This window comes from Haemaphysalis longicornis, unplaced genomic scaffold (assembly GCF_048455015.1).
Source record: "Haemaphysalis longicornis isolate Haplotype H1 unplaced genomic scaffold, Haemaphysalis longicornis Haplotype H1 scaffold_7, whole genome shotgun sequence".
Classification (NCBI taxonomy): Eukaryota; Metazoa; Arthropoda; class Arachnida; order Ixodida; family Ixodidae; genus Haemaphysalis; species Haemaphysalis longicornis.
In genome coordinates this window covers 129538166-129554115 of record NW_027526422.1, presented here as the reverse complement: position 1 = coordinate 129554115, position 15950 = coordinate 129538166, and the positions used below count along the sequence as shown (strand labels likewise).

The window sequence follows — 15950 nt, the reverse complement described above, 5'->3', positions numbered from 1 at the left end:
CGCAAATTCATCCAAACACAGAAAAGTTCACAGCAGCGCAGGAATAGCAGTCACACAGAAGGTGGCTCTTGATGAAAACCTATAAAGTCCAATCAGAAACAGAACTGCAACGTAGAGAACAACAGCGAAAAATCAAACCCACTTCTACGAAGTGTGAAATAAGCTGTAACACGAGAGCTGTGGTTCGTTTTTGTAGTTTAAAACGGGAACAAACGCTTGCCCGAGAAGAGCAGCGCCGTCCCCTCGCAAATTCTACGATTCGTGCAAAGAGATCGGCAGCTAAACGCAGCCGGTGAGAGGCTCGCTGCCCTAGCGAGAGAAAGGGGAACCCACCCTTTTGAGACTACTGCTCCATCTGTCGGTGGTCATCGAAAACAGCATTTGCGTGGTCGCAGGCATGTTTGGGAACCTTCCCATGCATTACGCAAGAAATTACACATACTTCTGAAAAGTGTCGACCGTCAACAGATCCGCAGTTAATAACAAAAATATTTAACGCGCACCTCTAGGATGTGAAAGCTAGGCCGTGTAACATCACAGGTAGGACAAATAAAGTAGGCGGACTACTGTATCTACTTATTGACAGGAAAATTAACGTGAAGCCACTAATTAAAGAAGAGAATAAACCACAAAAAAGAATACCAGGAGTCCTTGAGGAGGAATTCACCAAAGACTAGCTCTTCAGTGCAAAAAACGACTGTTATAGGCTGATTTATGCACGGACGCTAACTGTGGAAATGCAGGAATATATTAAAAGGCGCTTCAGAAGATACGGAGAATCCAACTGAAAGGGAGAGATTCTCCAAGGTCATAGTAAAACTTAGTAGTGACCTGGAGAATTTAAACAACAATAAAGTCATCTACGGTGTGTACAGGAAACCATCAAAGCATGATAAACCTGTTCTAAAAATTTTTTTGATTAAGAAAACGCTTTAGACTCGCTTTGATACGCAGGAAATGGTGCATTGGAATTGCAAAACTAGACACTTACACTGGCCCTAGGGTTGCGTGTATGATGGCTGTAATGCAATTTTTTTCACCAATAAAAAACAAGTTCTCCATTCGCAACGCCACCATACCTTTCACATCGTACCCTGCAAGAGGCGAATTTATGGGAAGGTGGATTAGTAATTTATTCAATAGTCTCCTACGGTTTCTTGCTTTCTTGCGACTACACGTACAATACTTAAATGAATCTTATTTGTGGCGCAAAAGAGGGATTCGAGAATATTCAACTACTTAAGACGAGACGAACCTAGTAGACACACATTATAATGGTGTCCGTGATTTCCCAATATATCAATTACGTGTAGAAAACACAGCCCACGTGGTATACCGTATATTGCATCATTGTCATCCTTCCCACATGAAGATGTTTTGTCTTTCATGGTACCAAACAAGACGTTCTACTGAAGGCAACATTAACCCGCAACCAGTTAATAACGTATGTGGACAGCGACGGCTACAATTCGCTGGGGGCAAAACGTGGAACGATATACCACATGGAAAAAGTTTAGTTACATCAGGAACATACACCTGCCTAAAGGAACACTTCAAAAAAGAGAACGAGCCCGTGAGCGTCCAGCCATTGATATTACACTTATTTTTCTTTTTTCTTATCTTACACTTTTTTGTGCAAGCGTGCGTAACACACATTGATTAACTTTTTACAGCTCATACGAGATTTCAGTTTGCTCTGACTGCAGTGCTAATGTATTTTGGATACATACAAATGTCTATTATATATGTCCATGTTTTTTGTATACTCAGTGTAAAAGCTTTCCTGACTAACATTTTTACTGCATTTTTGCTATACGCTCATGCAAAAGTGAAACGCGAACACGAAAGTATGAACCAGAGCGCGAAAACGGCGCGATTTCTTTCCATGCAAGTCGAAATCACCCGTACCTTAGCTGCAAAAAAAAGTTGGGAATCGTGGCTCTCCAAATACCCAATGGCGCGCCGTTAGTGGACATCAATGAACAGTGTTTTATTTAATTTTGCGTATTCTGATTACTATTCTCGCGTTAGCGTTTCATTTGTTTATGACTCTACATTTAAAGTCAGGAGCTAAGATTTACTGCGATCGAAGTGATATTGTGTATGGTTTCTGGAACCTAAACAAGCTTGAGCTATTGGGTCCAACACTGTACTTGCGCAATGTTGCTGTGCAGCGTTCCATGAATCAAAACTGTCGTGATGAAGGCCCGAAAAGAACCGAAGTCAGCCTAGCCCACACAGTAAAAACAGCCTCGGGCCGAACGCCAGTTGCCTTCACAGAAACAGCATTTTCGGCTACCGTTCCTGTTACTCTTGCAGTGCACCTGGTGACATTGATTTGTAATATATGAACTGCTCCAAAAATTACCTCTGAGTGAACGAACTGTTCTTGTGATCTCAAGATGATAGGAATGCCCATGCTGCTTCGGAAGAATATTTTTTCTAGGTGCCACTGGATTCTGCAAATAGTGGTGTCTCGTCTCCTTTTCGGATTTTCCCAGTCTACACGACTGAGTGACGAGTAGTGACCCGCCCTTTCTCTGATACGATAATGGGTAAAATAGGACGGATACATTGCTGGCAATTTTGATCAAGGCTAAATCCGCCTCATCAAGCAACGCACACCACTCCTATTACTAAACAGAATTGTATACAACCAATCCAGGACGACACGTGTCACTAGTCTCGTTTATGAATATACAGTGACAAAAAAACGACGTTTCGTAGGAAAACCGGAATAAAAACGTACAGACGTACTAAATCAAATCATATACACTCAAAAAGAACGGTACAAAAACCTGCGCTCGTGCGTACGCGATGTATCCACGTGGCCAAGGCTCATGCAAAAAACGCGGGAAAGCGGTATGAGGTGCGTATTGACCCAATTCGAAACACCTGTGTGAAAACCGAACTGTAAACCTTGCAGCTTGGCAGCGAAACAAAGCTGGTTGAAGGACCGCTAATGTTTTCTTGTGAATCAAAAAAAGTATCTAACACGCACTGTAAAACGGTACAGGTTCAACAGGCTTTCGGAATTACGGGCGTGGCGACGGCAATATAAGATACTGCGTATGCTTGCAGATCGTTGCGGCACCTTATCGTGATTTCTGAGTTACGGATTGCGGCAATACGAACGAAATGATTGCACGTTTGTTACATCTGCTCATTTGCATCTTCATGCTCCGGGCTGTGAAAGCGGAAACATGCGGCGGCAGGTCCGGACCACCATGCAACGCCTCGTTGGTAAGGACAACTTCCGCTTGCTGCTCGAAAACGAAGAGAATAAAATTCTGGAAGGATTCAGGGCGGTCTAGTAAAAGGACATCATTAAAACGCAGAAGAGTAAACTTGAAAACAAACAGAGCACTTCATCAATACGCCGGTTTCAACCGGTTCGGCTCTTCCAGCGCTGCTCAGCTATGTGTCGTGGGTGTTGTGTTAAGTGCTCTTACCGTATACTGGGTGCATGCCAGAAAGCGCGCAAAAAATCGATTGTCGTAGGCCTTCGATTCCTGTTGGGATAAGGCTTTCAATCACATCTGATTGGAAAGTGTCACCTACATAGTCACACAAAAAGGTCGCCAACCTATTGAAAAACCTTTCAAAGAGGTCATTGATGCGTAGGGAACTTTGCTCTCACTTGTGTTTCTATTCTGGACGGAGTAAAATAAGAAAATCATTGTTAGCAGTTCAACCTGAAAGGTCCAGTTAGGTGTGGGAACGGAGCGCGCACGAAGAGCCAGAGCTGCATAAATTGTAGTTACTTTACCGGGACCCGTTTGGCTGCCGGCGGTACAACAACGGGTCAGTGATTTATGGCACACGATCAACGACAATTAGTTACCGAATGCATTCGGCAGCTCTGCGACCGACATAGCTTATAGCCAATGCGTAACTTCAGGTGACTCCCATGGTCCAAATTCTTGAAGAAGATTACACGCTATGAGTGGTGGTTAGTCTTATACTGCTCCACCAATGTACGCATCAATGCGCGGTAGCCCATCATCTTCCCTTTTCAAGTGTCGGTGCAACAACTTTAAACAGACCGCATCCGTGATAGTCTTCATACTTCCCCAGACAGACTCGATACCTAGCTGAAACGCAGTAAACAATTTGCGAGTTCAAACGAACGAGCTTTTCAAAAACATTGCTTGTAAGCTGTTACTCTGTGGCTCAAAACAATGACCAACTGCGTTTTCGCTTTGTCACCATGGCAACTCAGCTAACCGGAAGAATGCTCGGGTGAAGTGTGCGAACGAACGACTCCAACGCATCAATAAGGTGCAGGTAGCATTTTAAGGAGTCCGCGATGGCAGGGCCTTTGCGAAAAAAAATTGTACATTTTAAGTTTCGCCCAACCTGTAGAAAGCAACTGCACCCAGATCGTTCAGATTATTCGGAGTCTATAAAACCTCGTGCAGACATGAGAAATACTGTTTCTGCGGAGTCCTTAAACTGCTGCATGATAAACAGCCCACAGTATACAGGTAAATTATATTGTGGGCCCTGATTGACCGACGATTGGGTTGTGGCGAAGATATAAGATTTTAAATTAGTAGAAGCCTGCGCGCCAACGGCAAGATAGTACCATATGCCATTGGCAGCTCGACCGACTATGGTGATGAAGCAATATGCGAGGCTTTCCTTGATTACTCGATTGTAATGGGGACGTAATGCACAGATCCAATCTGCGAAACAGTCCGAATAGCGTGCAGACAACCGTCCAAAACGCTACGGAGGCATCTTTGAATTTGAGGAGAGAAATAACCTGCGAGGAGTTTAGGTATCCCTTTGCTCTGTAAACGATAAGAAGTAGGAAAAAAAGCCCAACCCACAAAACCCTGCCTGAAATTAATTTCCTTTAATTTCTGACCCAGCTATCAGAAGAACGCGGGGGTGACCTTGCATTGATACTTAGAATCCGCTAAAATATGTGTACGCTTCTCTTATAAAAATGATGCTCACTGCGGCACTCAGCCACGGAGAAAAACTACATCGTGGCAGTACCCTAATGTATTTAAGAGCTTTCTGTTTTCACATTACTTCATACCCGTTGATACAACTCTGCAAATAGACCTTCCAGCTCGTGTCGCATTTCTTAAGTCCTATAAAGTTTTGGTGATAGGGTGTACCAACTGCGCTTCGTAGAATTGCTGTTCCTGTGTACATATCGGAGCGCAGGGTGTTAAGGCTTACCGTTATTGCCATTGAGAATAGTTGCCCTGTGTTTTAACGACCAACGACGCAATATTCTCAATTTTCTTAGCAGGAGAGAACTGTGTGAGTTGTAGCGCATTATCGTGTTATCATTTGTAGTGGTATTTTCTGTAACACTTTTATTGTTGTGTGGCAAGTAAGAAGTGTTAGTGTTCTCTTGCGAGAAATAAAACTATCAAAATTTCTGTAATTTAATGATGAGGTTACTCATTGTAATTTTCTAACATAATCAAAAAGTAATTATTTTCTTGCCAAAACGCTTATTGTTGAGCCTCCGATGTATGTACTCCTATAGGCCAACACCTTCTTACGTGACACCGGTAGCCCGGCAGCGAGTTCACTAGTTTTAGCCCATCCGTAAATGAACACCGAGTCAGCACTGGTGTGTTTAGGCGCAGCGTATAAAACCTGTATATTTATTTTTCTGCAATTTAGAACCAGCGTATCATTACGTGGCAGCAAAATAGATGATACAATGCATGGTTCATGGCGATGTCATCTACTTACAAATAGATGCCATCGATGTATGCATAGTACGTACATGGCTGTCGAGACCGAGCAGCACAGACTGCATGCCGGCCACTCCCATTTCGTGGTCGCTGATGCGTCATTGCACTGTGAGGCATTGCACCCTACGCCCCATGACACTATTAATGAAAAGTAGACAATCAACAAGGTTTAGCTGTCCGCTCGCACACAAAAAAATCGTGTGTAGCCGTGTGTGTATGTCACAGAGCTCTATTCCAGTGTCGTTAGCAACACATGTGCTGTGTAACACCACGTTCGTCTGTAACTGGCTCCTTTATTTCGTATTTGTTCATTATAGCGGCGCCCTAGTAGTTAGATATATGAACTGAAATAGCATTGTCGCTATTTTCTTATCTAAAATTTTAATGGAATGCGGTTATTTGCAGGGGCTGGTGAGAAGAGAAGACACTATCCACTTCCCCAACACCACTCAAAAGCTAGTAATAATATAGGCGTTTAACCCTGCTCATAATGCCTTAGTCGCGATGTACAAATGGTTAGATAAGGCGGATGTGAAGCCGCACGATTTTGTGTGATATCTTGTTTGAGACACCAAAGCTCCGGTCAGCTGAGGTAACATCAGCCGTTCGGCATCGTGATGGTATGGCGACCAAGATATAAAATATTTTAATGTTCCACGTGCTTTCAGGTGTACGCTGCGTTACAAACGGCCTACCTTGCAGCCATTACGCCAAATTTGACCGAGGAGCTTTGTGTTGTCATGGTTCGCCTGGAGAACAACAAGGATAACATCACTCTCTACCTTAAAAACGGCACAGCAGAGTGAGCATGTAGACCATTTTGTCCTTTATATGTTTTTCAGTGCATTGCCCTTAATACTCGAACATGTGGACCCCTGTCCGGTCCCGATAACGCTAACGACGAATCCCTTCATTATCTGCTTCCTACAAGAACAACAATGTCGTCTGTAAACAAATTTGGTCATTCAGTCGCCCGAGAGTTCTTTGCATGTCATTCACATTTTATTAAAAATTTCTTAACTCCTGCTCTTGCGACAGGACGTTTTTGTAGCTGTGAATTTGCAAGCCAACTTTCAGATCAATTTTCGGGATTTAAAAAGATGCAATTTCCCAGGCTCCAGCGGAAACCTACCACCCTCATTATACGCGCGTTCGTAATCTTGAACGCTGGTTCCAGGCTTCATAATGTGATACTACTAAATGTTGTTTACATTAAAACTGAGCTGCTTTAATATGCAGCTATCGTGCTCTTTCACCGCAAGCTTTTTCTTAAAAAACACCTAAAATGCGAGTATAGGTAATAAGATATTCATTTTGTATTTTTTACCATGGCACATTTGATCAAAAGCCTGTAGTTGGGTAGCAATGCTTCTTACTGCAAAATTGTGCTGCTGCTTTCAGCTTCAAGTACACAGAGACCTATAGGTTTACCGATGCACCCGATGTGGTTAATATCACTTTGGACCATAGTAAGTAAAGCTGCCTTTTGACGAGTTCTTGAAAAGGGCCATGGAGTAAATCGTCGCCTAAAAGTTGTTTCGGCGACGTGTGCAAAATTGTTTATTATATAGGCCGCGCCTGGCGCCACACAGGCCCCACCTCCTGACGGGGCTTTGTGATATTACCTTGATATTTTAAAGACAAAATATTAAACATATACTATAAGACACGGAAAAAGCACTTACTATGAAAGTGATTACTAACAAACGCTAAATAAAGTAACTGACCGGTTCTTGCTAAGCGTTTTTGACAAAAAGCGGTACGCCATTCTAATGAGCTAACGTGGATGCCCAGAGAAGAATTTAAGCAGACGATATTGAGGTGACGCACCATTTAGTTAAAAGGTAGCAGAAAATTAATTATGATGGCTCGCGCCATTATTACGTTTCCGCCAAATCCTTTTCAACTCATCCCTCAAAATGAAACAAACCATCGATGAGACACTTTCGCTGCGGAAGTACGCGAGTGATACACTGGCTTCACCATCCTCCTCAGGTTGCTTTTACTCTTTCTGCTATCCATTTTTTAGCGATATCAGTGTATAGGGAGTAGTTAAGGTTTGCCGAACAGGTTGCATTCCTGTGTGATCGGGGGAGACCTGCAACGAACACATCAATAACTGTACTCAGAAAGCTCACTGAGAGAGTTGGCGGACAGCATGAATAAGTCAAAGGCATATTAAAAATACACGCGGAAGATATCATCGGCAATATCCGTAAAGCATTGCTTGAAAGGATGAATGGAAAAAATCGTCAGCGCTGATCGAACTGGGAAATGCGAATCAGGAATAACTGAAATGTGTTGAAAAGCGCGTTATATCTGTCACTAACCCGCAAGATACACACCAATCCGCCATTTAAGTGATGATTTATAAGCGAAAATATGAGGACCTAGGAAGCACATGGAAATAAGAGTTCAGGTTACCCTAACAAACAAGGAATGATGACGGGAGAATTCCACTAGCAACACTGGATGACATCAGGTCCAAAAAGCTGATACAAGTGACGTTGTGTTGAGTAGCTAAAGCATCAACATCACAACCTCTCTGCCGCCACATTAGGAAATGGATGCCGAAAAATGTTACTTGAAGTAACGAAGACCGGTTACCTTATTGTGGGATTCAAAAAGATTTGGAGGATTGATTGATTGATTGATTGATTGATTGATTGATTGATTGATTGATTGATTGATTGATTGATTGATTGATTGATTGATTGATTGATTGATTGATTGATTGATTGACTGATTGATTTGTTTGTTGATTGATTGAGTGACGGACTGTGGGGTATGACGGACCGAAGCTACACGTTGGCTACAAGGTGCGCCGTAGTGGAGGGCTCCAGATTATTTATGAACAACTGGGGATTGTTAACGTAGGCCTTGATATAGACACTCAGGAGTTTTCGCTGTTCGCCTCCATCAGAAAAACAGCCTCCACGGCCGGGATTCAACCCGAAACCTTGCTCGTGCTCAACTGAGCAAAAAGTTACAGGCTAAGAACGATTGAGGCTGCAGAGGACAGCAGTGGTTGGAAACAATAAAGAAAGGCCTTGGGCCTGCTGTGAACATAGGCCGTAAAAGATGGAGGCGGATCATTGGCTGCTTTTTTGTGGTGGTCTTCATATTATTGAACACCACTCACAATTACTCCAGATAACCAATGTTGTTTCTGAGATATACGATTGCCACAATTTGGGACGAAATGAAGAGCGCAGTCCGAAACACCAGCAGAGAAAATGTGTAATCAGTGGTCCCGTATTTCAATGCTTGATTTTTGCTCCGGGTTGCTAATGATGGCACTAAAAGGAGCGGCTCTCGCAGTCATTTTCTCTTTGCATTTCATTTGCAGACACCAGCAAGACTTACGAATACCAGATGCTGTATGCTGACTACGGAGCCTGTTTCGTAGCAAATTTCGACACTGAATCCGTTGGTAAGAAATGGATAGCTCGAAAGCGCACATTTTCGTAGCTTTCCTGTGGTTTATGTTGATGATGTTTTTGTAAAGTTTCAAAGCGCTGTAAAGATCGCGTCTAAAAACAGGACGTTTGGATAAATGCAAGCCATACAGCGGTGTTTTCTGCTGCTGTGTTGCGCAGTGTGTTCTAAAATTGCGTCACCTTAAAAGCACTTATTTCCATCACAATTTGAAATGGCACGCAGAGACAGACAACCGGACAAGCACGCCTTCACAACAAAAACGCCCATCAGAAAGAACGGATTAATAGACATGGTTAGCCACGCGCTATTGATGTGAGTGCATTTCATTCATGGCTTCACAGTGTAAATTCCGGGATGAAAGTTGGAGTAATAAGAACGACCACAGGTTAGCGCAGAAATATTGTCCACTGACCCGCCGAAAAGAATAGTTGGTGGCACCGATGACCGCACACCTCCGGATGGTAATGCAGTACTGCCGCGTGAGATTACTTCAGCGCAGATCCTGGGTGATTCAAACTTCCATAGCATTAGCGAAAAGTCAAGAGTTATGCCGTGAGAGCAGGTTCGTGATTTAACTAGACCGCAACAATACCCGCTGCAACCGTGTGTTCGGAAATGTGTACAGGCCACATTTAAGCGCATGCGCGGAACCAAAACTCCCTCTGCCATTACGAGGTGCCAAGTCAGGATGACCGAACACGGTGGTACAATGTTTCGTGTGCGGCGTTGGAGTTCTCCTAGGCAGCCATTCGAACTGCGCAAAGGAATCCTGGCAGTAGAAAGGGCGATAAAAGGGCTCAAAATTCGACCCCAACCTGCCGACAAATTCACTGCCTGCAATGTTCACGCAATCAGATATTTCTGAAACAATCACCCCTTGTGATAGTTGAAAATAAGGAGCATGAATAAGTCGAGTAACTTTATGCATTATCGACTTATTCACCTCACAAGCGCTAATATAATAAATAAAGCTATCCAAAGTGGATTTAGCGTTACCTCTCCACAGCTGAGATAAATGCGCTACATATCTGCTTGCATTTCTGCAAGTGTCGTCCTCGGTCAAATTGCCTCCTTGCACAATCCCTTCCCCTCCATCCATCTCAGTCGCCACTCTCCCCTTTCGTAGTATGAAACCAAATTCAAGTTTGCACAATTTGATTCCACTTTTTCCCGCTCGCGTTGGTTGCAAGTATTCAGTTGGAACCTCCTCAAAGGAATTCATTAGGCTCCAAGTTTCTAGATAAAAGCACCATTATTGCAGTAGTAGTAGTCATTCGGTAAAAAAAGAGGGAACAAAGCGACCTGCGGCGCGCATGCGCGAAAACACTCATTGCTGCTGGGTGATTTCATGAGAGAACAAACATGCATGGACACGAGCATTTTTTTAACATTTTATGCGTTATGTGCGAACGAGAGAATAGCCTAAATCTGTAATTTGTTCTCGTCTGGAGTGCCACTTCGCGAGAAAAAAATGTGCAAATGTGGCGCACGATTTTGTTCGACAGCGGTTTTTTAACGGAAAGCTTTTTACCTCTTCTCCCCTCGCCCCCAATGGTTTCGTCGCCACTGTTGGTGTCAACAGAAAGCTCTCGCGAACAAATAAAAGTTACTGGCACCGCGAGTAATCGAGCCCGGAGCGAATAGAGAAACTCAGCGAGAGCCCGTTGCCTTGCCGATTGAGCTACAAACCCAACCGCACACCGGGGATACAGACGGTGAACTCCCCTACCACATATGCGTGTTTACCCCCTGCGTTCTCACTGAATACCACGTTATCGCGTCACGCTACCTCTCACGCCGCTGTATGCGCCGCCCACGGCACGTGTGCAGCCGTTTGCGGTCTTTGCGCATAATCTAGGAGTACAAAAACTAAACGAAGCTCACACCAACTCATGGCATCTCACCTCTCCCTCTCTGCCGCCAATCTCATCGCCTTCGTTGGTGGTGGCAGCGACGGAAGATAAGTGAAATCGTATAACACCGGGTTTGAGCTCCGTTTTCTTTTATAAGGAAAGTTTCCACTCACGGGCTTCACAAATACAAGTCAAGCAATCCCAGTTGATGAATCATGCATTGATTTAACCCTGGGAAAGAATATCTATTTGAAGTAATAAAGGGTGTCGTTCCGTACATTTCACTTATTTGTGGTTTCACTCGTTGTAGAGTCACGTGCGTAAATTCACGTGATGTCGCATGGGAATCGTGGTGGGTGTCGTTTGCAGCTTCACATTCCAACCACCTTCACAGGGTGGATTGCGGCGTTTCTTTTAAATTGGGGGGTTGCGCACAGCGAGGTTTGATCGTTTCGACTAAGTTAGTTTGAAAACAAAAACTACACCAAAATGACCTGCAGCTGAAAACAAATTTCGCGTTCTGCAGTGAACAAAAACACTTTTGAAAACTATTGAAATCGCGTCACACGCTAAATTGTCGCTAATTGTGACGCCCCCTATCTCCGTATCTGCAAATGGGACCAACTTCTAAATAACAGGCATTTCGAACAAATATTTTCAAGCATATCTGTAGAATATCCCTTGTCTTGGAGACATATAAATGTAGGCAGAGAAAGATTGACTGCTGTGCCTTTTCTATAAATGCGTAAACTTAAAATAACAACAAAAAACCTGGTGTATATTTTGTTCACATTTGGGGGAAAGAGACTCCTCACGAGGGTCAACAATGCCGCTGAAAACATGTTTCATCGTCTCGTTTGTACAGAAATAATAAGCAGCTCAATGCAGGCGTTCGAGACGCGTGTCCGTCCCGTGTACGGCGCCACTTCCGCGGCTTTTGTGGCTTCGCGCTTCTGCGGCCGCACCAGGTACCTTTAAACCTTTTACGTCCTGCTAAAAGGAAATACACTTTTTTAATCTTCTATATTTGCGATGTTTTACTGAATAAGCGCTCGCATAGCTACGCATCTGGCGTAGGCCCCCCAAAAAGCGCGCCTTTGTGGCCGTAACGTTTTATTTAGCAAAAAACAAAGAGCACGGAAACACAACCGTTTTCTTGGTGTTACGACTGCTGTAACTGGCCCAGCACGGGGTGCGTGCAACAGAGAGTATGCATTGATCTCCCAATGGTAACTAGAGTGAGAAACTGTCCGACTCTGTTCGAAGGGCGCATTTCCGCAGGCGACGCAAGTTGTACAGGCTCCAACAAATAATTCAGAAACGTCTTTACCGAGGGCACAGGTATACCGGCATTGAAATAACCAATAAGGTTGCTACCTTCTGCGCGTGGACAACCGTGGTGCCAGAAACAGCTGTGACGCGCCCATCCGCGGAGGTGCCGTTAGCGCGTGAACTTATCGTGATGCTACGTGAAGAATCGCTTGTAATAAAGAGCCAGCATGTACAGCAGTCTAAAGTTTCTTTTGCACTCGTTAGAATTCATCCCTGGGTATAATTCGGTTACAAAGCACAGCAAAGAGAGGCACCTTCCAAATACACCTTAAACAAAATTTAGTGTGCTTTGTTTGAATGTGCGGACGTTCAAGTTGCAACAAAAATGTTATAAGCATTTTACTTTAATTAAACGGTTATGATCATGTCTGCTGAGAAACTCTGTAAAAAAGAAATGGTTTTGCATTTCGTCCACGACATGCGGCAAATTACCATGCGTTCGCAATATTTTATTTGAATCATGGCAAAATGATCACTGCTACAACTTTTCCTGTCAGTTCTCTCGTGGTCTGACCGAAATCATGTTATAACTAGACTGCTCGGCAGGCTTTTGCACGGTGTAGGCGTGTCCTGGTAATGTTGGTGTTTCTCCAACATCGAAATCAATTGCAGTTTTTTTTGTTATTTAAATAGGCACTCCATTAAACAAAAATTCCTGCCTTTTTAACAAGTGGCCGGCACAACGTCAGTTACGACACTCGAGACACCAAGAAAACTTTTTTTATATTTCCGCGCTTTTTGATTTTGCTAAAAGAAACGTTCCGCCCACAAAATCGCGTTGTTTGGCGTCTTTGCCACAGGCGTAGCTACTCTAGGGCTTATTCAGTGAAACCTCACAAGGGTAAAAGATAGAAAATGGGGATTTCTTGTTAAAAGGTCTTCAGAGGTTAGAAAGTGCCTGGTGTGGCCACAGAATTCGAACAGACACATTTTATCAAAACGCGAATCTAGAAAAGCCGCGGCAGTAGTGGAGCACACGACTCGGAGACGCGTCTCGAACGCGTGATTTCAGCTGTTACAATTTCGGTACAAACAAAATTATGCAGCATGTTGTTTCAACAGTATTGGTCACCCTATTTAGGTGTCTCCCTTCCCAACTTTGAAGCAAAATCGACACCGGGTTTTTTATTTTGATTTCTAAAGTTACACATTTTTGAGAAAAGCACACTTTTTTGCCTGGGTTTATCTTTTTGCTTAACAACAGATATGTTACAGGTATGTTTCCAAATATTCGTTCGACATTGACTATCACTTACAAGTTAGTCCACCTATTGATACGGAGATAGGGGACATGAAAGGTGGGGGCACTCTAGCGTCTGAAGGGATTTCACAATTTTTCTTCTGGTGTGTTTTTTCACCCAGAAGGGAAACCTTGTTTTCACTGTTTCAATTTTTTCCGTAGTTTTGGTTTTCGAACAATTTTATTCAGCAACGTCAAACCTGGCCATTCGAAAATCCCCAAAGACGGAAGGAGCTGCAGCCGAATTAAATCGCGTGTCACCTGCGCAACCTCTGGAAACTTTTCTCGCGAAGTACGCGTGCTACAAGAGAACAAATTGCCATTTTAACCAATTTCCCGGATTGCGCGTAACTCGTGCAAATATTGGATAAAACAAAAAAATTCCAGTGCGCACGCATATTCGTTCCCTTTTAGAATCACCCTGTTTCAGCGGCTCCATGGCGAGGCCAACGCGCGCTAGTCATGTGGTGACAGTTATCGTGTGTGTGCCTATTTGGATATTTCGGCGCATCAAAATGGACGGCAATAACGCGAGGCCAATATGGCGGCGGCATTGCTACGAAAATAACGACGCTCTAATGTTTCCCAGGCTCAGCAAGGGAAGATATGGCGCTATAGCGTCGTTATTGTCATAATGCGTGCGGACATCTCTGCCTAGTTGGAGGATTGTCCGAGAATAGGGAGCTTTCAGGTGACAATTGGTCCGGCGCACAGAATTCACAAAACTTTGAAACTGTGAACTGAAAACAGAAGTTGTAGAACAGCGCGTGCCGCGTGATACCTCCACGTGATGGCACTTCGGTAGAACTGGTACACAGCCGCCGCAAAGAACCCTGGTTCTAGCATAGCTGGGAAGTGTGCCACCGGTTAGATCATGCAATTGTCGCAGTCAGACTAAACCACAAAAGCGATGCAATAGGCATAAACATTGGGTAGAAGAAAAGAAGTTGGCGAAATGATATCGCGCCAAACACAAAGGAACGAAGGCGAAAAGATACACGCAAATAGGATGTAAAAAGTTGTTAATAGCTATCTCCAATCTTTATCGTTCAAGGAACGTGATCACACACAACTGCTCTGAGGAATTTGCAGAGTTTCTGTACTATAATTTAGTAGGTAAATCACATACACCCCACAATGCGTGGGAAAACAAACCACTGACTTTTATGGAGAATATTCTCCAGAGCTTTTGTCTGCGTGCATGAGCTTCGTACTGCGTAGCACACGCTCAAGACCTTGTTATAAATCGTCTCGAAAAACGTTCTTCGGCCATTCAGGTTGCCGCCTTTGGATGTTCGAGAACGCGACGAGCACACAGATCACAGCATGCAAGGAGGGCCACGCCCAGGCCTGCCAAGGAACTGTCGACGACACCTGGGACGAAGAATCATGCATTAGTATTCTGGATGGAGCTTAATCCTTGGAACAGTGTTTCACTTTTGATTAGAATGGCACGCATTTCGGTTTGAGGAGGTGTAGGGCAAACACGTTCTAGCCCATTGTAATATTATCCCGTATCTCCATGTACTGGGTGCACAAGGAACAAATAAACTTCATTTTTGATTGATTAATAATTGATTGATTGATTGATTGATTGATTGATTGATTGATTGATTGATTGATTGATTGATTGATTGATTGATTGATTGATTGATTGAAAGAGTTAATGAGTGAGTGAGTGAGTGAGTGAGTGAGTGAGTGAGTGAGTGAGTGAGTGAGTGAGTGAGTGAGTGAGTGAGTGAGTGAGTGAGTGAGTGAGTGAGTGAGTGAGTGAGTGAGTGAGTGATTGATTGATTGAATGATTGGGGCTGTTTTTACTCAAGCGAAGCATTGGCTCCTCCAGTATGTTTGCTCAGCATTATTTCCTTAGTTTTCTTTCATTTCCTGTTGGAGACTTGTTGCTTTTCTCAACGGGGAATGAACACTGGGCCATACGTTGGCGCCTCCTCTGAGGCTGCCATTTTAGAAATAAAGGACCTCACTGTTGAACCAACCTAGCAGATTCCAAGTCTCCACATCTATGACGCCAGTTTATTTCAGAAATTGTTGTAGATGTTTCCGGCTAATTCCCAGGACGGCCGATAAGTATCCAATTCTTACTTTGCTTAGCTTTCAAATGAAGTCGAACAATTCGTGGGGCAGTGATGACTAAAACGTGGCCTTGAAGTGTTTTTGAAGTCATTCTCTGAACAAAAAAGAGGTGTTATTCCAACTCATGTCCTTAAGCATTTTTTCAACACTCCTGCAAAAATTTAACTCTTTTTATGTTGCTCCTATTGCATGTTACTTCCTATGTGGTGTCCCCTTTCACATAGTCTGAACGCCAGATTTAGCCCCGAACCCGGCGCGGTGGCTCAG

The 15950-nt window shown here is 43.7% G+C and overlaps 1 protein-coding gene across 2 annotated transcripts; it reads left to right on the top strand.

The window, feature by feature from the left end:
• Window positions 1-2502: 2502 nt before the first annotated feature.
• LOC144145119 (uncharacterized) lies at window positions 2503-15130 on the top strand. 2 transcript variants are annotated; one of them, XM_077676622.1, is made up of 5 exons: window positions 2503-3243; window positions 6429-6528; window positions 7128-7195; window positions 9076-9159; window positions 14870-15130. In XM_077676622.1, exons 1-5 carry the CDS (start codon window positions 3204-3206, stop codon window positions 15007-15009), a joined length of 432 nt encoding a protein of 143 aa, XP_077532748.1. In that variant the 5' UTR covers window positions 2503-3203; the 3' UTR covers window positions 15010-15130. The 2 variants fall into 2 exon arrangements, with proteins under 2 accessions (XP_077532748.1, XP_077532747.1); XM_077676621.1 differs by having other exon boundaries at window positions 2506-3243; window positions 6395-6528.
• The last annotated feature ends 820 nt before the right edge of the window (window positions 15131-15950 follow it).

What these genes read in the sequence shown, in the direction of transcription:
- LOC144145119 (XM_077676621.1), top strand. Translation starts at nt 3,139, where the DNA reads ATGATTGCACGTTTGTTACATCTGCTCATTTGCATCTTCATGCTCCGG. An exon ending in CTTAAAAACGGCACAGCAGA is followed by an intron (nt 6,529 to 7,127) that starts GTGAGCATGTAG and finishes TGCTGCTTTCAG; the next exon opens with CTTCAAGTACACAGAGACCT. An exon ending in TTTCGACACTGAATCCGTTG is followed by an intron (nt 9,160 to 14,869) that starts GTAAGAAATGGA and finishes TCGGCCATTCAG; the next exon opens with GTTGCCGCCTTTGGATGTTC.